Source organism: Colletes latitarsis, unplaced genomic scaffold (genome assembly GCF_051014445.1).
Source record: "Colletes latitarsis isolate SP2378_abdomen unplaced genomic scaffold, iyColLati1 scaffold0024, whole genome shotgun sequence".
Classification (NCBI taxonomy): domain Eukaryota; kingdom Metazoa; phylum Arthropoda; class Insecta; order Hymenoptera; family Colletidae; genus Colletes; species Colletes latitarsis.
Window position 1 is genome coordinate 8,348,876 of NW_027488374.1, and position 23,006 is coordinate 8,371,881.

Here is a 23,006-nt window from a genome sequence, read left to right on the forward strand (position 1 = left end):
TTTGCCGGCTCGCGAGTGCGCGCTTCAAAACTTTGAATTTTGGTGAACCGTTTTATTGAGCTTCTATAGTACAAAGTGAACATCAGAATCAGTGCATCCGCTCTCCCTTGGGTTTTCGCACGGTTTCCCTAAGGGCACGGGTAAATACCGGAGACGGGTGATTTCGGCGGCCGTGCAAGCCACCACCGTTATCACATGCACCTTGTTCACGTCGCGGTTGAGCTTCCGCCTTACTCAGCACGGAGAGGCGAACGCCACTGAACGAGGTTCCTGTAAAGCAGAGAGACGAACATCGCCGACGACTGGAACGCCTGGAGGACATCACGGATCATCGCTGACGACTGGAACACCTGGAGGACATCACGGACCATCCCCCGACGACTGGAGCACCTGGAGGACATCGCGGACCATCGCCGGTTTCCAGCATCTTCGTCCGGGACGCAGACCGCCAGCCCAGCAGATCGACGACGAGTGGAGGGCCCCGTTGCAGGAGAACCGATCAGCGACGTTCCTGAGCGTTTCCGTCGTAATTGCTAGCGCACTGTAAGTGTAGTACTACGTTAGTAATAATCATTGCGCAGACTAGTAGCTAGATTTGTTTGTACTAGTCTGATATACTCGCCTCAATTAGATTTAGTTAGTCGGTGAAAATGCCGCCGTTTTTAAAGAAATACGTGAGGGCTAAAAGGAGCCGTAAGCAGCGTCTGAGTGGTGGTAGTGGGACATTTATGGAAGAGTTACTAAAATCTCCCCACATACACCCCCCTACTTCCGAAACCGTGGTACCGCGAACTAACGAACCAAGTTTAACCCCCGTACAGCCAATAATTCACGGGTCCAACGCGACAGACAGTCCCTTAAACATAATTAACAGCACGTTCTCGTCACCCCCTATGTCGTGTGCCTCTCAAACTCTTTCCGTTAACTCGATCGCCACCCCTGTTCGATCTCCCGTCTCGACCCTGCCGCCGGATATTCCGAGAACTCCGTCGCGTATGCCATATGATTTAGTCTCCGGCCTCATATCCTACTTTGATGGGAACCCGTCCCAAGTCGACCAATTCATCGCCCAGTGTAGATTGGCGGACTCGTTGGTTGGGATAGAGGAAAAACCGTACTTGCTCGCGTTAATTCAAAGTCGGATACAGCACTCAGTTTTCCGCGGCATTGTAGGCGATGATTCCCCCCCCCCCCCCCCGGACGGTAGAAGCCTTGATAAGGTTAATTAAAGTCGCGTATCCCCGGAAATTCAGCCTTAATGACTTGGAAACCGAGTTACGGGTCGTGCAGCGGCATGATCGCGAAACGATTGAGGAATTCGGGTATCGGGTGCTCGGGATTGTGGACCGGGGGGTACAGACAGCGCGCGAGAATTACGGTCCCGAGCATTTTGTCGGGATTAAAGCATTAATTATGGAAAACGCGGTTCGCGATTTTCTGAGGGGCCTTCGAAACGACATTGTCGCGGGGATCGTATCAAAGGACGATGAACGGGATCTAAGAACGATCATTAAACTAGCCTCCAGGATTGAAAACGTGGCCGGTTTCGCACGGACCCCGAGACCCGCGGACACTCCCCGGGATCATCGACCTCGGATATGTAGGACTGAAATACGGGAGCGAGCCTGTTTCCGTTGTGGGGAAGTGGGACATCTAGTCGCGGACTGTCGCGGCGCGATTAATAACCGATTCCATGGGCCCCAATCAAACACACAAAGACACCGGCGATACTGGGGAACGGGGCGCGAGGAAAGTCAGGGCCATCGGTACGGTTCGAATCATGTGCCTAGGGATACGCGGCCCCCAGTCCCCTTACTCTCCATGAACCAAGGGCGGAATCTAGAACGAAATTCCTGGACCAACCCTTTAAACCCCAAGGGGTCTCCGTCAACGGGCGCGAGGCGGAGGGGCCCCTTGATTTCCCGCGCCGAGTCCACTGCATCTGCTATGAAGCAGGGTTGAGTCGTATCGCGCAATCGCCAATTGTCCCCTTGCTCCACAGCTATTTCCACCGCGGTTTCGCTAAATTCCTGGTCGACACCGGCTCCCAACTTAACCTAATTAAACAGGGCGAAGTAAATTCGGATATAATGGTTAATACTAGGGTAATTTATCATCTCACCGGCATAAGTTCAGGGACGGTTCACACGCGAGGCGAGGTCATCATACCCATCTGGGATATCCCGATACACTTCCAATTGGTAGACGTAGATTTCCCTATCTCCGAGGCAGGCATTTTAGGAGTACCGTTTCTGCAAAAACAACAGGCAACTCTCAGATTTAAAGAGGACTTTCCATGCATGATGCAATTCGAACAGGATCCGTTCGCCTCCGGATTTTCATCGCATTATCTTCCCCCGCGAACCAAGGTCCTAATCTCGGCCCCTACAAGGAATAGCAACGCGTCGGGTTATGTCAAACGAATTGAGGCCGGATCCGGTATTTTCATAGGCGAGGTGTTAGCCAGCCAGCGAAACGGTTTCGTCAAGTTATACGCGATTAATACCACGTGCGATCACGTCACCGTAACGATTCCCCCTGTAAATTTGGAAGAATTCGATTCGAGACCCGCGGCATCTCGATCCTCCCGTACGGAAACCCCGACCGCAGGCAAATCCGAAGACCACGCCCGAAGGTTGAGCGAGCTCATTAAGGCACTCGACTTGAATCACCTTCACGAAATCGAAAGGACGAGTATATTAGAAATCATCAGTAAATTTCCATACCAATTTCATTTATTGGGCGATAAACTAAAGACCGCTAATGTCCCCCACCATTCCATCAATACTACAGACAAATTACCGATAAATACAAAACAGTACAGGTTTCCACCGGTTCATAAAAGTGAAATAGAAAACCAGATAAGTTCCTTGCTCGACAGTGAAATAATCCAGCCCTCAATGTCCCCATATAATTCCCCCTTGTGGGTCGTCCCTAAAAAGCCAGATCCCTCCGGAACGCCCCGATGGCGAATGGTCATCGATTACCGTAAACTGAATGGAAAAACCGTAGCGGATGCCTATCCTCTCCCTAACATTACCGAGATCTTAGATCAATTAGGAGGGGCTAAATATTTTAGTACCTTAGATTTGGCCTCCGGGTTTCATCAAATCCCCGTAGATCCGGCGTCCAAGTCCAAAACGGCTTTCTCCACCCCCCACGGCCACTTTGAATTCAATCGGATGCCTTTCGGCCTGAGGAACGCGCCAGCCACCTTTCAGCGAGTTATGGACCTCGCGTTATCCGGGTTGCAGGGAATCGAACTTTTCGTCTACATGGACGATATTGTTATTTACGCGGCTTCTCTTTCGGAACACGCACGTAAACTAAGGGCCCTTCTGGCTCGGCTGCAGAATGCTGGACTAACCCTTCAACCGACGAAATGTCGTTTCCTGCAAAAAGAAATTGCATACTTGGGTCATAAGATTACCAGTGAGGGAGTCAAGCCTGACCCAGATAAAATTCGAGCTGTAAAAAATTTCCCAGTACCCCGCACGCGGAAAAATATTAAACAATTTCTAGGACTGGTAGGTTACTATAGACGATTCATCCCCGATATGGCTAAAACCGCAAAACCATTAACGAAACTTTTAAAGAAAGATGTACCTTTTTACTGGACTCCGGAAGTTCAAAGCTCTTTCGAAATTCTAAGGGATGCCATTTGTGCGGAACCCTTGCTTCAATTCCCCGATTTTTCGCGACCATTTCTCGTCACTACGGACGCCTCCGATTTTGCGGTGGGTGGCATTCTAAGTCAAGGAACAGTAGGAACGGACCTCCCTGTAGCTTACGCATCTAGAACATTGAACGAGGCCGAAATTAATTATTCCACGATAGAAAAGGAACTTCTGGCAGTTTTATTCGGAGTAGAGCATTTCAGACCTTATTTGTACGGCCGGCAATTCACCTTGGTCACGGACCATCGTCCCCTAGTGTGGCTGCACAGTGTTAAGGACCCCACTTCTAAAATAATGAGATGGCGAATAAGGCTAAACGAGTACGATTATAACATAATATACAAACCTGGTAGAGTCAATGCGAACGCCGACGCACTCTCGCGCAATCCCGTAGATGCCAACGCGAATCCCGATCCCACGGTACAATCGGGCGCGGATTCTAGTCCTTGTCCGAGGCGTCTGGGAAGGGTGCAAGTCTGCGCAGACAAACCACCAATCGTAGATTCCGAAACGGACAGGGCAGATGACGCGCAATCCGCGGAGAACGATAGATTCATTGCCTCTGTGTTCCTAGCGCGCAGGAAAACAGAGGGGAAAGTAAACGAGGTCACCGACGGCGTAGTAAAGATTTTCGATTCGGAAAAAGCATGCTCGGTAGTAGATGTCGCGAAAGAACTTCCTGAAGGAACACCCCAGTCGAGTACCCCAGAGTCTCCTCAACTCGGTCTTTCGTTGGCTAACGGGTGTATAATCCGAACCCCAGGAACCCGCTTCGGGGGCCGTGAGAGGGAATCTGTACTCGACGTGCAACCTGTGTCGTCTCAGGGGAGAGGGGCGCCCCGTGTGAATGAGTATCCCATCCAGTCAGGTGGACTGGGTGGATGTTTGCAACTCGGTCAGGTGGACCGAGGTTTGCGTGAATCCTGGCGGGTGATGCCAGGTGGAAGTATGAATGGGGATGACCGGGACCGCACAGGGATATCCAGTGGTGTGACCTCGATATTAAACCCGGGAGACCCTGTAGAGACCCTTTTAATTACACAGAATGTCCACGACGAAAATGGAATCGATGCCGGAAGGAGAATTTTAATCACCACCCCCGATATGGGTGAGCCGACGCGATCCTCCCCTACTGTATTCTATCTGAAGGGGCACCTTTTTGCACGGCGCGATAATCTTGTCCACTTCATCCCTCTCACCGGTACTGATATTTCCCATACCACCGAGGGACTTCTAAGCCGAATAGGTTTATCAATGGACCAGGTGCGGCATTATAAATTAAATGTTGGGAATGCCATGGCGTTCCCTCAGAACAGATATTCGGTTTTCTTTTTATTTTTCAAATCTTGTCCCCAAGATGAATTGAATTTTGATCATGTTCAAAACTCCTTGAAATCTCTTAAAAATCTACTGGAATCTTTGCGGTCGGATACCTTCAGGATCTTGATAGACTCGGATAAATTCGACCCCTTCGCGCGGAATCGTATATTAAACTTACTTAGAGAAATCTTCAACGACCCACAATATAGCATTACCATCTGCAGTAGGGAGGCTATAATCCCGCCAAGGTCGGACCGGTCACAGATTATTAAAGAGCACCATGAATCGGTAGTCGGAGGTCACCGTGGCTCCTTTAAACTTCATCAACTTATCCAGGAACGGTTTTACTGGCCCGGTATGGCAAAGGAAATCGTAGAGTTCGTTCGTTCGTGCCCCACCTGTCAAAGGAACAAGAATTATACTAAGCAAACAAAACAGCCGATGCGAATTACCGACACCCCTAAACGCGCATTTGAAAAGGTGCAAATGGATATAGTCGGGCCCCTACCCGTAACTAAAAGAGGTAATCAGTACCTACTTACCCTGCAAGATAACCTCACAAAGTATTCAGATGCAATTCCGCTACGTAGCATAGATACCATAAGCGTTGCTCACGCTCTTGCTGAACAATTCATCAGTAGGTTTGGATGTCCGGGAGCTATTCACACCGACCAAGGCAGGAATTTTATTAGTCAGGTCATGAAGAACTTCTGTAAAATTTTTAAAATCCAGAGAATAACCTCTACCGCTTTTCACCCACAATCATTGGGCTCCCTTGAAAGAGCTCACCGTGTCTTCATTAATTACCTTAAACATTACTGCACAAAGACCGACTGGGATGAGTGGATAAGATTTTGCATTTTTCCATACAATACCTCTGTGCATGAGGCTACTGGCTTCACCCCCCATGAACTGATTTTTGGCGAAAGGGCCAATATTCCCTCAAAATTCTCCACGGGTTCAGCACCCAGAACGTTCGCGCAACATCTAGATGAACTCTTTGTAAAAATCACCACTACTCAGACAACTGCTGCACAGAATCTAGAAAAGGCGAAACAGAAAAGTAAAAATTATTATGATCAAACACTTAGACCTTGTAAATTTGATTTAAACGATATGGTATACTTGCTTAAGGAGCCCAGAACCTCCAAATTCGATTGTACTTGGTTAGGCCCCTATAAGATAAACAGATTATTTAGCGATTTAACTGCCGAGATAGAGTTAACGAAAAATAGATTTAAGATAGTGCATACCAATAAATTAAAACTAGCGCATATAAGACCGGACTCTCCCTCCGCGGGAGATTAAATAAAGTAAATAACCTGTAATACTCGATGTAGTTACTCAATGTAATGTTTTGCGGATTCGGGACTACGCTCTAATTTATGTTCTCCGTATATAATGTATATCCCAACTGACTCTGTATAGCTTACTGCAAATCACCACACCGACTTTTGTTAACCGTCTAGTTTAATACATGTCGATACCGGAATATATTAACTATTTCCCTGCGGATATTAAGTAATCTCGAAATCATAAAGCGCGTGATAGGTATGTGTATATTTCACGTGATAAATATTGTTAACCGACACCGACCTGGCTCAGGGTAGTAATAATAAATGTTGACTTTTGCTTAAAAGCTGTTTTATGAAAACACCTTTTTGTATAAGGGGGAAGGTGTTACGCATTTGCATGACGTAGGGTTTATGTACATACAGCGGCGCGACGGGAAATTGCTGGAACTGGTTTTCTCACCATCGAAGCTGCGATTTGAGCGAGGGAGACTCAAACGAAATCGCGTATTGTAATGCGTATTATTATGGTAGGAAATTCAACGCGAGGAAATCCAGGCACAAACCGAGCATTTGTAGACCGTTGGCGATACTTTGTGCATACAATGTAGTTTTGACCGTTAGAGATAGGCTGTATGCTTGTGGCGCGGTTATGTGTGTGTGTGAGAATCGCTCGGTTGGCCATGTCGCCGGTTCTCGCTCGGAGGATCGGGAATATTCCATGGCACGCGCCGAAAACTTGGCAACCGGGGAAAGGAAGAAACAAACGCCGATCGGGACGACTGGATATATAAGACCGAGCCCGCGTGGCCGGGCCTCTCTCAGTCGATACGAGCTAACGTGTTGCGCTAGAGAACGTTTTTCAATCGCTACTTAAAGATATCTAAAGAACAGTACTGAATAAAGTTGTTAAAGTATTTCTAACGTATTGAGTTGTTTGATTTCCGCGCGCCTCGCCGAGCAGAGCGGTTCAGCGCTCCACGGGCACCGTCCCACGACCTTATTTCCCTAACTCACCGACCACGTGATTCGCAACAATAGCAACGATAACAGGGAATTCCATTGTCATTCCTAAACGTGAACTCATTCAAGCGGTTAAATGATATTTATTTAAGTACTAACACCCATTTCAATTCGTGGCGGGACTTGGCCACGTGATTCTCCAATCAACGAAAACCTACTGTTACGCTATCGCGTGAATTTAAGCTTAGTAAATGTTAAAAAGCTGATGCCTTTAAATACGAAGTCTGAATAGAAGAATAAGAGTTTATAGGGAAAGTAATTAGAAGAAAGTGGTTTTCTTTCGTCGGCCTTACGTGGTCGACCGTTTATTACAAAAATAGTAATTTAAACAAAAAAAAAAAAAAAACAAGAAAACCAAATTATATTGTAACAAAAATGAGAATAGAAAATATAACAAAATTAAAGATTAAATCAATATAATTTCGTCGCCTAGACCCTGGACGGTTATCGAACTCGCCGCGTTGGAGTAGACTTGTCGGGTCCCTAGACCGTGACTAACTTTCTCTAGGCCGCGTAGATCCGGGAGCGAAGGCGGGTGATTCAAATGTGACCAAGACCACATGCCAATTAACCGCAAGTTTATTTTATGCAACAAATGAACAAGTAACAGGTAACAATGATGATAATAACAATGGTAACAACTATGGTAACAACAATGGTAATAACGATAACAATAACAAGAACGCGAACAACAAGAACGTTAACAACACGATGGGCGAATCGCGAGGAAACTGACTGCTGGTACCGAGACCGGACTGCCGAGCTGTGGTCGAGGCGCGGGTCAAACTTAGAGTGAACAGCTACCGCGGCTCTTCGGCAGCAAGCCGGCTCGTTCCGTACAACCCCCGCTCGCTTCTTAACGGCTGCGGAAAGTTCCCAGCCACCGCAACCGTTTTTAATGGTTGGCGCCATCGCCAGCGCGAAAAGAGGGCGCGGCCGTAGCTCCTGCTTCCGTTACCACGGCCGCGACGGTGTCGCCACAGAATTAGATTCCTATAATCAGAAAAACACGGCTATGTATCAGGAGCACGCAAACATGTTGTACGCATCTGTGCCACGCTTGTTTCCTCGCGCTCCTGGCGTCGTTATTCGAACGTACAGGAGCGGCGAATTTCGCTTGCTTGTGATATACGAACGCGCTAGTGGACTGTATTTTTTGTTAGTGTAGACAAAGAATTAATTTCTTATCTATGCTGGTTGCAGTGTATTACCTAGTGGTCTCCAAATGCACTTCTCCCGTGAGTCTGTCCACTGAGTCTATGCGTCGAAACGCAGTACAGTGCAACAGCTCAACCGTCAATCTGCGACTTCTCTTAAACGTTCTAAAAGACAACTTATTGTTCGGGGGTTGCACTACGAAGCCCGACAGCACTTGGTTCACTGCACGTTGCACATCTATTCGTTGCACTTAGCAGTATTTGAACCACTGGAGTCTGACCCACGACTCCGTTACTCCTTCGCACAGGTGCTCCTCTAAACGTTACACCGGTGGGATCTGTAGAAGTAAGGACTTGAAGACGGAAAAGTCAGGCGTCCTCAGCGAACGCCGACCCGACTACAGTGGACCCACCTGAAGGTACACCACGTAGGTGTCTCCCTTAGGTATCTCCTCAGCCTAGCGGTAATCACAAGAAAATTGAAGCGTAATTATGCCAACTTTCTTATGTCTCGATCGTTTATACGATCGAGACGACCGCTCAATTCTGCACGGAGGGATTGAACACCCTACTGGTGTATTTTTTCGATCTTCTGCCGCAGTACTGATTTCGTGGAATCTCGATTGACAAATCCCATACGAGATTCCTGGGTGCACTTGAATTGACTCCGAATCTCAAAACGATCCGTTCGTCAAAGAAAAGGCGGATTATTTCCACACTTTTCTCGAGTTTAATGAATTCTCAGCTGTGCGAGGTCAATCATTGGACCCGCACCAGACTGAACATCTACTCTTTACGCCCGTCAAATACAGGCAGAACAGTTCTAAAACTAAACAATCAAAACATTCCTTTCGTAAATCTTTCTGTTCGAGCGGAATCGGGAGCCGATACACTCTAGTGAGAAGTCTACGTAGGACTACGCGGATTGACAGCCGAAGACGCGGCCGCGTTACTACTGATGTCATCAACACCATTGGAACACTCGAATCGAAGGTAATGAGCCGTTACCGATGTCACAAAAACAAGTAATAACCGCGTTTCTGTATCATTGTTCGCGGTACAAACTCTCTTAGAGAGAATATCAGGATTGTCACGTACACTAACAGGATTAACGGTAATTGCGGCCGAGGATAATCGCTCGGCATTATGCAATCTTTAAACACTAAATATAGCACCTCAACAAGAATTAATGGGAACTCGATTAATAACTATTGAGAGCGCGACCATGTAACATCTGTTGCGTCCCGCTCTGCGGTCTAGGAGAATAAGGAGGTGGGTTGGTGCTCATGGAGCGCTGAACCGCTCTGCTCGGCGAGGCACACAAAATAAAACTTAGCAAATTTTCGGATGTAACTTCAACTATTTTATTTATTCAGACTTTTCGATAATTTTGATGTTCGCTCCACTGTCTCGAGAATTGATCTGTTGCTCCGCGAAAATTTTCTCGTGGTCCTCGGCGTTCATCCCTTCTCCAGGAGAAAATTCAAGATCCTCCTTCCAGGTTGTCCTGGTCCAATAGGGGGTTGAGCCCTACCCCGTTCGTCAGGATCTTCTTCAATCGGCGATCCAGCACCGAGCCGCGTGGTGGTGGGAGCTACGCGGCCATGTTCGTAACGGGCACATGTGGTAAGGGAAAGTGTGGGAGCTCAGAGAGGAAACGAAGCTAGCTAGTGGGCCAACGTAACTCTTAAGAAAATTTTTGACCCTCTTGGAGAAAATAAACGGAAACGCGAAGTGAAGTACCGTGAGGGCCCCGTTGTGTTTCAAGATCCTTGCGAGATTTAGCAGAAATAGAAATTCGTCAGAAGACGACGGAAACTCCGATTCGACACGGTCTTTTAAAAATAAACCGAGTATTTCTAAGGAATGCCTTCTTTTCTCTCTCGATCGATAATATACATTACAAGGCGCTAGTTCGTTTGAATCTCACTCCGAATTTTAATGGAGTTACATGATCGCGCACTCGATGGTCATTAATCGAGTTCTCATTAATTCTAGTATCTAGTATTATTTGCACTAAAATTTAGAGGATCCAGTTACGCAGATGTTGCGTCCCGATCAGTGGTTTAGGAGGTTGAGGAGGTGGGTTGATGCCCCTGGAACGCTGAACTGCTCTGTTTGATGAGGCGCGCAAAATTAAATCTTAGAAAATTTCCGGTGCAACTCCAACAATTTACTTTATTCGGTAGATTGACACACTTGGCCGTATTTTAGATATTCGTTGTATTCTTTCGAGAATTGATCTGCTCTCTAAGTTCTGATTTTTACAATAAGCAAACCACGGGAACCCCTACCAAGGTGACAGTGACGAATGTTACTTCAACGTCGTCACCTTGGTAGGGCGGTTCCTAACATTTTGCAACATTCCCGCCCACTTTGTTGTCTAGTGTTCAAGTAGGCCACGCAAGGGTGAGCGAGAACGCTGCATTTTTAATAATAATTTGAGGAAAGACATCGGCGGCTCCTCAAGCCCCCGGTGTTCCGCAGTTGTATGCCCACGCGGGTTTACGACACGGCAGTCGCTATTAAGGCGAAGAAGAGCTCTAAAGATTCTAGATCTCAAGTGGAGTTTAGAGTTTCCCTTAATGAATGTAATGTACTTTGCTAAATAAAGAGGACTCGAAGTTTGATTCCCCAAAAATAGCGGAGAAGTCACGTCTGTACCGTGAATCTGTTTTCCCCGACTTGATTTGCCCGCGCTGAATTTCATACAATAGTAATATACATCATAGTACGCGAATTAGTGATTAATCCAATTCTAATAAATTCCCGTCGCGGCGCTATATACACTAAACTCGAGTTCACGGGATAGCGTAATGCAGATATGTCAAATATCGAAAATAGTATCACGAAATTTAGTAGCTCGTAACGAACTTCAAATCGAAATCTCTTTTTCAAACATACGAGAATAATTTTTGACGCATTTCCCTAATAATTTTTAAATAAATTTTTTACAATAGCCAAACAGGGGTCTACGCGATAACCGTTTCTATGTAAAGATGGCGTGCAAAATCACTAACAGTGATTTAACACAGTGACCACAAAATCACGATCACGCTCGCGATTAAACTCCATTCACGACCGTGACCCGAAAGATGGCGTTTTAGTAGCGGTTCACGTTAACTGTGATCGTTAGTATGGCGTCCAACGTGGGGCTGGAACCAGAGGTGCCAGAAGTGCACCGAAGATGCTCTCTCACACTATGCCATATCACGCGTACGTGAGCTCGTAGAGTTTCGGAAAGTAGACAAAAGCAAACTGACGCATGCCGTCTTTCTCGATTCTCCGAAGCTGCACGAAGTTATTTCGGACCGCCTCGTGGGAGTCGAGAGAGAAAGACTCACATTTGCCTTCTCGCTCTTAACAACTGAAATCCGACCTCCCGTCAACGGCATACGATTTGGAATCTCGAGCCGAGATTCTCAACTGCCCAGACATTTTTAGTTTCCGACCTATGTAGGCGCACATAAGCAAAGTACCCATAATGAAAAAAAAATTTTGTAAAATTTATTTTACGGAAATACACGTTCTAAGACCCCCTGATCATATTTTAATTATTGAAAAAAAGAAATTTTTTGTATTATTCCTATGTGTGAGCGAGCATATGTATATTATTAATACGATTTTTCAAAATCAAAATGCTTTACGATTGAAAATTAAGAAATTAAAATGAGAGTCCACTCTTTGCCAGTATCGTGCACGCTGTGGTATTTTTCAATAAGAAGAGTTCTTATTTTTATAACATAAACACAATAGTAGAATTAATAGTTGCAGAAATTAATTAATAATGATTTTTCTCGATACGTTTTGAGATAACTGTATCAATTTGTCATGACGAACTAAATATTATATGTTTGATTTGGCTTCACTTTTGCCAAAAGTCACGAGATCCCCACCATCAAACCCTTTGAAACAAAGGAAAAGTGGTCCCGTTTGCTAGTGTAATACAAAGTATTGGTTGGATTTTAAATTTTACAAGGACATAGTCGAATATTTTTAAAGGTATAAAACATAGCGTTTCATTTTAGAACAGTAACATGAGTTAGCAGGTAATGTCATAAAATTGTTTTACCCAGTTATATCCCTTTTTACCTGAAGTATAAGGTAAAAAGTACGAGGTACAAGGTACAACTGTCCGAAAATCGTTCACATTTTATCAATGTAATTGAAGCGGCCTTTCCATCAGAGTTAAATACAAAATTTTGTAATTGCTGTGAAAACAGAACTTTCATTAGATGTACGTGGCGCTTGAAATTTTTATGTTTTGACTGTATCTACGAAAAGTACCATCCAGATTCATGTACTTCGTGCATTGAAAATAACATATGTTAAATGTAATTGGTTAAATTCAACTTTAAAAGAAGAAATATTCGAAGGTCAGACAAAAATATAATGTTACATTTAGTGTACGATTAAAATATGATTGAAAAAATAAAAAAAAGATTTGTTCTGCCAGGGTTCGAACCTGCAGAGCAGAAGTGGCTCGAACTTGCAGGTAAACACCTCATCAATTACGCCACGCTGATTAGTTGTAAATATAGTTCTATTTCTGATGATAAGTATCTGTAATAACCTAACCCAAAACCGGGTACCATTCCAATTTTTTCTTGTTAGAATCGAGTTTTCAATTTGTCTTACCAAAAATCGCAGCTTGTTGAACTACTTAACTGTTTTCATTTACCAAACATTTATTTCTCAATTAACCCTTTGCGAGTGTGACCATTTTGCACATTATTCTAAAACATTTGTGGTATTCGTTTTCAATGCGATTTAAGTAAGCATATAATGTATAAGATTTCATTTAAGTTTTTCTTTTCTAGAGAAGATAGAGAAAAAGTTTATTTAATTTTTTTTACATAAAATTGAATTTTTCCCAAGATTTATATGAAACATTTAAAAGATCTTTTATAAATTACGCTTATGTATCAGAACAATTATAAAACAAGAGGTATATTCATTATTATCCATGGGTTGACTACAGTCAAAGTCTAACCAGACTTTGAAATGAGAACATAAAACTTAAATGTGAAGTTCCATTTAAATTCATTCAGCCATTTATACTCAATCATATTAATAATATACATGTGTACGCTCATATATAGGAATAATAAAAAAAAATTTCTTTTTTTTTCAATAATTAAAATATGATCAGGGAATCTTAAAACGTGTATTTCCGTAAAATAAATTTTAGCCTTTCTCTCTCGACTCCCACGAGGCGGTCCGAAATTACTTCGGGCAGTTTCGGAATAATCGAGAAAGTGGGCATGTGTCAGTTTGCCTTTGTCGACTTTCCGAAACTCGACGAGCTCACGTACGCGTGATCTGGCATGTGTGAGTAGGGCACCAGGTGCTGAATCTGGCATCTCTGCTCACTAGTAACCAGTGTGGCCAAATTTAGCATAATTCAGTGCATCGACGTCGACACTAGAAACGATGAACATCCTTAGCGTCTAATGGAGCGGGTAGAGATAGCAGGCATATACTACTGCAGGAGCCACGTGTACGTAAACTCGGCACTTCGCACAACTTCGGGAACTCGATAATGAACGCTAGTGTGAGTCTTTCCTTCTTGCTCTTGTAAAAGAGAAACAGCTGAAATATGACCTCGCGATAATCGGCATACGATTCCAAGTTTCGACTGCCCCAGCATTTCTACTTTCCGACCTATGTAAGGTATAAGGAAAGTACCAAAATGAAAAAAAACTTCGACAATTTTTCTTTAGCGGAAATACACGTTTTAAGACCCCCTGATTATATTGTGACTATTAAAAAAAAGCAATTTTGTTTTTGTTCCTATGCTATTAACATGATTGCGCCTAAACGGCTAAATGAATTTCTCGTTTTAAGGTCTAATTAGATTTTGAGCACGATCAGCTCCCGGATAATGATGATTATACGTGTTATAGTTTTATAATTATTTCGATACATATACAATATTTTATAAAATTTTATTTACGATTTATATAAATCTTAAGACGGATTAAATTCAAATAAACTTTTCTTCTATTTTTTCTAGAAAGGAAAAATTAAACGAAATCTTATATATTACATACCTACGTAAACCACATTAAAACCGTAATCCACAAATATTTTAGAATAATGTTGTTCAAAGCAGTCTCACTCGTAAAGGATTAATTAAGAAATAAATATTTAGAAATTGAAATAAGTAAAATTTATTAAAATGAAAAACCACTCTTAACCAGTACGGTGCACGCTGTAACAATCTTCGGTAACAAATATTTTCTAAAGATATGATGTAAATAGGAAAAGTAATTGCTACAGAAATAGATTAATACTGACATTTCCCGCTATGTTTTTCAATAACCGTATCAATTTGTTACAAAGCATCAAATGTTATATATTTGACTCAACTTTACATAACAATGTTACGAGCCAGGGCCGTGCAGCGCGCGTGGCTGGCGAGTGCGAGAGAGAGTATGGAATATGGTATCAATTTGTTAGTTAGGTACACGGACGAACCTGATGCAAAATCGGGGAGCCGCTAGGATAGTTGATAACGAGGACGAACCTGACGCGAAATCAGGGAGCCTCTGGGATGGAGTCACGTACGGACGAACCTGGTACGAAACCAGGGAGCCGTAGGAGGGTGAAACGTCGTGAACGAACCCGATGCGAAATCGGGGAGTCACTAGGATTGTTGATAACGACGCAGACGAACCCAATGCGAAATCGGGGAGCTGCTAGGAGGTTGGAACAAACGCAGACGAACTCGATGCGTAATCGAGGAGCTGCTGGGAGGTTGGATAAATTACAGACGAACCTGATGCGAAATCAGGGAGCTGTAGGATGCGGACGAACCTGATGCGTAATCAGGGAGCCGCTGGGATAGTAATAGATTGCGTGGACGAACTCGATGCGTAATCGAGGAGCCACTAGGTTGTAAGAGGTTGTACTTGGATTTGGGGATGTGTTAATTCAACTCGTAACTATGAATTATTAAGTATAATATAACCCGAGCGGTAAGGTTATATTATTATGGGAACGTTTAACTAATAATAATCGCTTTATATAATTATGGGTTAAAGAAGTTGGATAACTCTGATTTGATAATAAAAGTAGATATATTCTTAAATCAACAAATAAAATACAAGTGTTTCGTGTATCTTATGTCGCGATCAAAGACTGATTATATTTACCTAAAATGACCTTGCACGGTGTTGACGCACTGGCGATGCGGGGGTATGTCAGTTGGAAATAAAGGCCGCAATAGAATTTATGCCGGTTCACGGATTCTATATGGTTTGATACGAAAGGGTACGGTAGCCCGATCTCGCAAGATACAACTGACTATCAAATCGTATACGCGTGACAAGAGACGTGACGTTGACTCTAACGTGACGGTACGATTATGATCCCCAGAGTAAGAAAATCAAGGGGTTTATATACCCAAAAATCCGTGGGGGAGGATTCAAATACACGTTAGACATTACCATATTTGGTAATCTCCGAATTGCGTTAGTCACCGAGCAGCTGCATCTCGTGAGAACTGACTCTACATTCCAAAGGGTAGATAAGTAGCAGGGCGTTTTCCTAATGCACGCAAGTGGTACAGAAAAATTGGGGAACGAAACGTTCGGCATACGTAACATCTCCCCCCCCCCCCCCAAGATGAAACATCGCGTTATGCGTGATGCTTTCACATTGGAAAACGCACTGTTACTTATTTATAAAAGAAAATAATAAAGGTCGCGCAAAGTAAAATAATTGGAAGCTAAACGTGTTGGGTGTAGTGTTGTGTTGTGGCGTGTACTTATCGATAATGTTGTCTTTTAGTTCCGCACAACGTAGCCCACCTCCAACCAATGCTGTGCTACGTCTACTGGTGGCTGTCCTGGTAGACGGTCCAGGTGCAGTGTCGCAGCGATTCCGTCTTCTGTATCGTCCATTTCCGTGATGCGTCCTCTCCTACCGCTCAGTGCGATGCTTGCGATTCTTGTAATCGCGCTGACTGGTCTGCTATTTCTTGGCGTTACTCCCTGGAGGTGGGTTTTCACCACCATCCATGGCAATGTCTGGTAGCGCGGCGGAAGTGACCTGATATTACGGATTTGTACCTCTGCTGTTTTTCCGGTGTCACCGAGGAAGAGGTTGCATCCTTGCACGGTCGCTTGTTGTATTTTCCCTCTCTTCCATACCCCTTATATGTATGCCGCCACCAACCGTCCCGGCTGCAGGGCGTCCAGTGGCAGGAGGTACAGGTCTCCTCGACTCTGCATATGGTGGTGCAGCTCGTGGGCCATGGCTCGTGCTCGGGGGAGGTCCGCCTCCATTACAGCCCACAGCTCCGTCATCCCTACCACGTGGGTCGTGATCACCCAGGCCTCTGTCCCCAGTGTTCCAGCTGTGATGGTCTTCATAGTTGGTGTATTTTGGCGGTTAGGTTCCCGGTGTAAATGTCAGGATGTTCTCGTCCGTTACAATTTTGATGCCTGCCCAGTCTCGTTGTGGCTGTGCTTTCTTGTCCCTTTTTGTTATTTTGGTTTTCCTAGTCTGCGTGGTGCGGCCTTTTCTTACTGATCCAGCCGAACAGGGGTGATAAACTCCTGGCGTCAGGAGCGTTCCTTCTCGTTCCGGGTGCGAGGTTGTTTGGGTTGCGTTGTTGCTTCTCATTTGTCTAAGACTGGAATGATCTGAATACGGTCCAGCATCTTGCTTTTAAAGGCCCCAAGCCCCGCTCGCCCCACTCAGGCTTCCCTGTATGGGGGTGGAGGGGATTTTAGGGGTGTAAGCATCTCTAAAATATAGTGGCGCTAGGTTTGTCGTTTTTCTGCTCTGGTTCCGAAATATTAGGTAAATTTATTATAATTTTACTTGGTTCTTCAGGAGGCTGTGTAGTTCTTGATTTTTAATCATAATTAATGTCATGGATATGGTACCGATGGATGTGAAATTCATAATTTTTTGGTCACGAAAACTGGTTCTGTGGATTGATAATTCCCTTGCTTTTTGTTCTATTTCACTTTTTTTTTTTTTTTTTTTAAGTAATGGTTTAACGTTGCATCAACAACTTTTTTTTTTTTTTTTTTTTTTTTTTTTTTTTTTTTCGTGGGGAAAATCTTCGAAAGACTCCTTCCCACCTCCTTGGGGAGAGGTGGGAGGCGTGTGTGGGATTCCCCGCGCCCGTACAACGACAGGCGCGGGACCTACCCACTAAAAACCCCACGGTGACCCTTCGGCACGCTTTGGGAGGATACCGGGAATCGCTCGAAGCATTCTTCCGGTATCCTCCCCCTGCCCGCGCTTTCGCGCACATCCCCCGGGGGGACAATCGGTCCCCCCAGTAGACACACTGCCTCATAGCGGCGGGACGGGGCCACTCCATCCCGCCGCTATCCGTCCCGGGGCCGCGTTTAGTGGCGGCTGCGAGCCCCAACTCGCAACCGCCCGCGACCCCGTTTCCATCCCTCGGCGGCCGGGCGTTCATGGCCGCACCAGACCGCCGAGGGTGCCTCCCCTTGCGTCGGACCGGTAGGGGAAGGCACTCCTACCCCCAACCGGTCCGACCCGGCGCCGCCTGGCGGGAGGAGGGTCCCCTCAGGACCCCCCTCCCAGCCTAGGTCATCCGCCACGCCGAGGCGGCCGCCCGCGACGCCTCGCGACCGGGCGACGACCTCGGGCCACCGCACGAGCGCGCGCTTCAGCACGCCGCTGAAGCTCGCGCTCCCTCCCCGCGGCCTCCTTCTGCAACATTACGTTCTCGCAGAAGGAGGCCACGGCCCTCCACTTCTCCTCGCTGCCGAGCATGGCGCGCACCACGCCCGGCAGCGAGACATCCCGCCCGACGACGCCGACCAGGACACGGCGCTCCCCCTCCCACGCGGGGCATACCTCCAGGGTATGATCCGCCGTGTCCTGCTCAGCGTCGCAGTGGCAGCAACGCGCCGTCGGCTCCTTCCCTATCCGGCACAGGTATCTTCCGAAGCTGCCATGCCCGGAAAATACCTGTGCCAGCCGGTAGGTGAGGCTGCCATGGCCTCTGTCCAGCCACTCCTTCAGGAGTGGCCGAACAGCCCCGACAGTCCGGTGCCCCGCGGTTGGCAGAGCCAGCCGCTCCTGCCACGCGAGCAACACGGACTGCCGGGCCTGGCGCTTCAAATCGCCCCAAGCAGGTTCCTGCCCGCCCGGGACCGCCCCCACCCCCGCGCGACGGTCGACGCGGTGCCGGTACATCACCGCGTGCGACCGCGCGAGCAGGTCCATGGGCGGCATCCCCGCTAGAACCGTCGCCGCCTCATGTGACATGGTCCGATACCCGCGGACGACCCTGAGCGCCATGCGCCTCTGCACCCGACGCAGCATAGTCATGCTGCGCCGGGAGGCAGCCAGGTCGTCGCATCAACAATTTGGTTATTAGCGACATCGGCACAATTAACAGTATTTATAATAATTTACTGAAAAGTCCAGTTTCTCTAAGAAATGAGAGTACGATCCGCATTTTTTGACCGACGAGGTTGTCTTCGAGCTGAGGTTCCAAACTATGTTGCATACGGGCCCTGTTGTATTTGGAACTTATTATGAGGTGTTCAATTGTCATTCTCTCCAAGCACTTATCACATATAGGTGCAGAGTCCCGTGACAATAAGTAAGAGTGAGTCATTCTAGAATGTCCGATTCTTATGCGTGTAATTATCACTTGTTCCCTTCTAGGTGCCATTAATTTCCTTTCTTCAGTAGATTCATCAAAAAAACTCACAGTAAATCTTTTAATATGAGAAGGAGCTTTACATATCCATTCTTCTTCCCATTTCATTTTTAGTTTCATTTTAATTTCTTTTAGAAGGTCATCCATAGTAAAAAGATTTTGAATTCCTGCTGCTAGACTGGTGGCCGCCTCCTTAGCTGCAGCATCAACTGTGTCGTTACCTTGTATTCCAACATGTGATGGAATCCATACGAATACTATTTCTTTATTCTGCTTGACTGCTTCGGCATTAGTTTCTATTATATATAACAAGTTGTCATCCGTGTGTGACCGGTTTTGAATCGCTGTTAAGACACTTTTAGAGTCTGTAAAGATGGTTATTTTTTTATCCGGTGCCTCATAAGCAAACTGAACTGCTCTCTTAATTGCTAACAATTCTGCTGTGTATCCTGATGCGAAAGTCGGTAGTTTAATCTTGAGGGTGGAAGAAGAGGCGAAAATTGCACAGCCCGTTCCTGAATTAAATTTTGATCCATCGGTATATATATGTAGGTAGCCATCATACTCACTAATAATCTCGTTGGCTAAAGATAAAAAGATATCTGGGTTGGTTTCCGACTTTTTGTATATCTCGAGGTCATTACGAATTTTGAGGGGAGGCAAAGTCCAAGGAGGGTATTTAGGTAATCTTCTGAGGTTAGGGTGGTCTAATTTGATATTTAGTTCATTTTCATAACTACGGATTTTGTAATAGAGAGGTTTAGGTGCACTTACACGCAGTAAAAATTTGGCATGATTTCGATTTGAAAAGACATTTTGATAAACCGGCTTGGTAGGAGAGGCAGCAGACTTTATGGCATAAGAAATGCTAAGTAATTTTCTTCTGAAACTGAGAGAAGGTTCATTTGCTTCCTTTAATATACTTAGGATAGGGCTCGTTATGTACGCTCCAACAGATATTCTTAGTCCTGTATGGTGAATTGCATCAAGTTTCTTAAGAACAGATTGTTTTGCTGAACAATATATAATTGCGCCATAATCTAATTTTGACCTAATAGTAGCTTTGTATGTCTTCATTAAAATTTCTTTATCAGCACCCCAATTATTGGCTGCAAGAACCTTTAAAAAGTTTAAACGTTTGGTGCAGTCATTTTTGAGGTTCTCTACATGAGCTTTCCATGTTAATCTGCTGTCAAAGATTAACCCGAGTATTTTGATAGTGTTAATTTGTTGAATTTCAGTGCTTCCTAGGTAGAGTTTGATTTCTGGAGGTTCACGCTGTTTGGAGAAGGTTATTTCTGCTGTTTTGGAATTTGAGAATTTAAAGCCGGACACTTTTGACCACTCATACAGTTTATTTAGTGTCGTTTGTAAAATGTGCTGGGTTGTTTCAGGATTTCTTCCTTTGCAGAGAATTGAGAGATCGTCAGCATAGAGAAACGCTTTAACCGGCAGATCTACTATAGATAGAACTTGGTTGATTGCAATTAGGAATAAGGTAACACTTAGAACCGATCCTTGAGGGACCCCATTCTGTAGCACTATTGGATGTGAAAAACAGTTACTGATTCGGACTCTAATACGTCGTGTTTCTAAAAAATTTTCAATAAAGGAAAATATATTGCCGTAGAATCCATAATTTTTAAGAATCTCTAATATTCTTTTCCTGCAAGTTAAATCATACGCTTTTTCAATATCCATTGATATTAATGTTGTATGCTGGTTATTTAATAGAGAATCACAGATGTTTGCATGTATATTAATGAGTTGATCATAGGTAGAGAAAAAGGATCTAAATCCGCTTTGGTAAGGCGATATTAGATTATTAGATTCAAGAATCCACTTTAATCTGTTGTTGATAACTTTCTCCATTAATTTGCATAAAGTATTTGTTAAAGATATCGGACGATAACTGTTTGGTGCTGTGGGTGACTTCCCAGGCTTCAGAATAGGAACAACTATAGCATCCTTCCAGCCTTCTGGAAAGACATTTTTTTCCCATATATAGTTAAATAAATTTAAGATGTAGTGAAGTCCACTATTCGGAAGATTAATTAGTAGTTTGTTGGGGATCCCGTCTGGGCCTGGACTAGTGTTTTTACACTTGGCAAGAACTGTAGTAAGTTCTTCAAGTTTGATAAGATCATTAATGCACGCAAGATTCTCTATATTACTTTCAAAGGATTTATTATGTTCTCGATTTAAGTAGCTATTTCTGTGAGATATGAATTGTGCATCGTAGTTAGCATCACTGGAGTTTTCTGCAAATGATTCAGCTAACATATTAGCTATTTCTTCCCGATCCGTAGTAATAGAGAGGTCTGGTTTACAAAGAGCGTTTATGTTATTTGCAACTAAAGACCCTTTGATTGATTTTAATTTATTCCAGATTATCTTTTGAGGAATTGAGCCGTTTAAAGTTGCTAAATAATCAAGCCACGATTGTTTCTTACTTTCTTTGATAATTTGTCTGGATTTTGCTCTGCATTTTTTGAAAAGAATTAGGTTTTCTGTAGTCTTATTCCTTTTATATTTGTTAAACGCGTGTTTAGTATTTCTTACTGCGGTCTCGCAAGATTTGTTCCACCATGGGACGATATTGCCGTTTCCTATTAACCCTGGCTTGGTTTTTGGAATGGACTGGGAAGCTGCGGCGTTGATCATAGTTACCAATTCATCTAATAAGAAGTCAATTGGAAACATGCAGTCTATAGTTGGTTATACTAAAAGGGGGGTATTTAAATCTATTAATCTGCGGTATTCTCTCCAGTCTGCCGATTCAAATTTATAGCGAGAAAGTGTCGTATACCTCTGTTTATTATGGCCAGAGTGAAATTTACTTACAATAGGGAAATGATCGCTATCGTATAAGTCAGACAACGTTTTACTTTCAGTGTTGCATGCGATATTTGCGCTGCACATTATTAGATCAATATTGCTGAATGATTCGTTTGCAGTACTGAAATGGGTCCAGTTTGTGTCATTAAGAAGAATTATATTATGGAACGATATGACCTTTTCTAATATTTTACCTCTCGGATCAGTTCTTCTTGACCCCCATAGACTGTTATGACTATTAAAATCTCCTGTTATTACGTAAGGTTTCGGTAGCGCTCCTATAACATTATTTAACTCATTTTCATCAAGTTGATAGCTATTAGGAATATACATATTACAAATATGAAACGGAGGGGAAGTGTGTACTTTAGCTGTCACTACTTCCATGTTGGAGTTAATAAGTACACTTTCACTATAAATAGAGTTCTTTATGAATATAGCAGCACCTCCGCTTGCACTTGATGAATTACGATTTTTGTAAAAGGCGGTATAATTTTTTATTTTTGCAACGTGGTCAGATTTAAAGTTGGTTTCTTGTATGCAGAGAATATCTGGTTTATATTCATTAATAAGGATTTGAAGGTGCGGTAGTCGTCGGTAAAAACCATTGAGATTCCACTGTAGGATTGTAATTGTCATAAAACAATAAAGGATTTTTTATAGTATCTCACTATCTGAATCGAAATCACTGGATTGGGGAGTGTTGGTTTCTAACATGAGCTCTGCCGGATTTGGTAGTCTATCTGGAGTATTGTTTTTTAATTTTTTTGTAATTCTATGAATTCTATTTTTAATGCTGCGTTCTTTCAACATTGGGTATATTTCAGTCATCATTCTAATTAATGCAGAAGTGTCTTTAGTGTATTCTAGTGCTATTTCAGTTGGATTTTCTACACCAAATACATTTTCAAGGAAGCTATGAAACTGTGGTAAATTTAGTGGAAAATTGTTATGGGTATCATTAAATAGCGAAGTGGCAGGTTCCAACATTACTCCAATTTTACTAATCGCTGTGTCTAAGGATTTATTACGTTTT

The 23,006-nt window shown here is 44.1% G+C and overlaps 2 protein-coding genes across 2 annotated transcripts; one reads left to right on the forward strand and one right to left on the reverse strand.

Annotated features, from left to right (window-relative positions):
* Window positions 1-360: 360 nt before the first annotated feature.
* Window positions 361-3,742, reverse strand: LOC143350714 (uncharacterized). The gene is made up of 5 exons (XM_076782738.1): window positions 3,607-3,742; window positions 3,083-3,392; window positions 2,123-2,252; window positions 1,864-2,057; window positions 361-541 (listed from the first exon to the last, which is right to left on the reverse strand). The coding sequence occupies exons 3-5, from the start codon at window positions 2,126-2,128 to the stop codon at window positions 361-363; spliced, it is 381 nt and encodes a 126-aa protein (XP_076638853.1). The 5' UTR covers window positions 2,129-2,252; window positions 3,083-3,392; window positions 3,607-3,742.
* LOC143350715 (uncharacterized) lies at window positions 3,427-5,700 on the forward strand. Its single transcript, XM_076782739.1, has 2 exons — window positions 3,427-4,785; window positions 5,639-5,700. The coding sequence occupies exons 1-2, from the start codon at window positions 3,558-3,560 to the stop codon at window positions 5,698-5,700; spliced, it is 1,290 nt and encodes a 429-aa protein (XP_076638854.1). The 5' UTR covers window positions 3,427-3,557.
* The last annotated feature ends 17,306 nt before the right edge of the window (window positions 5,701-23,006 follow it).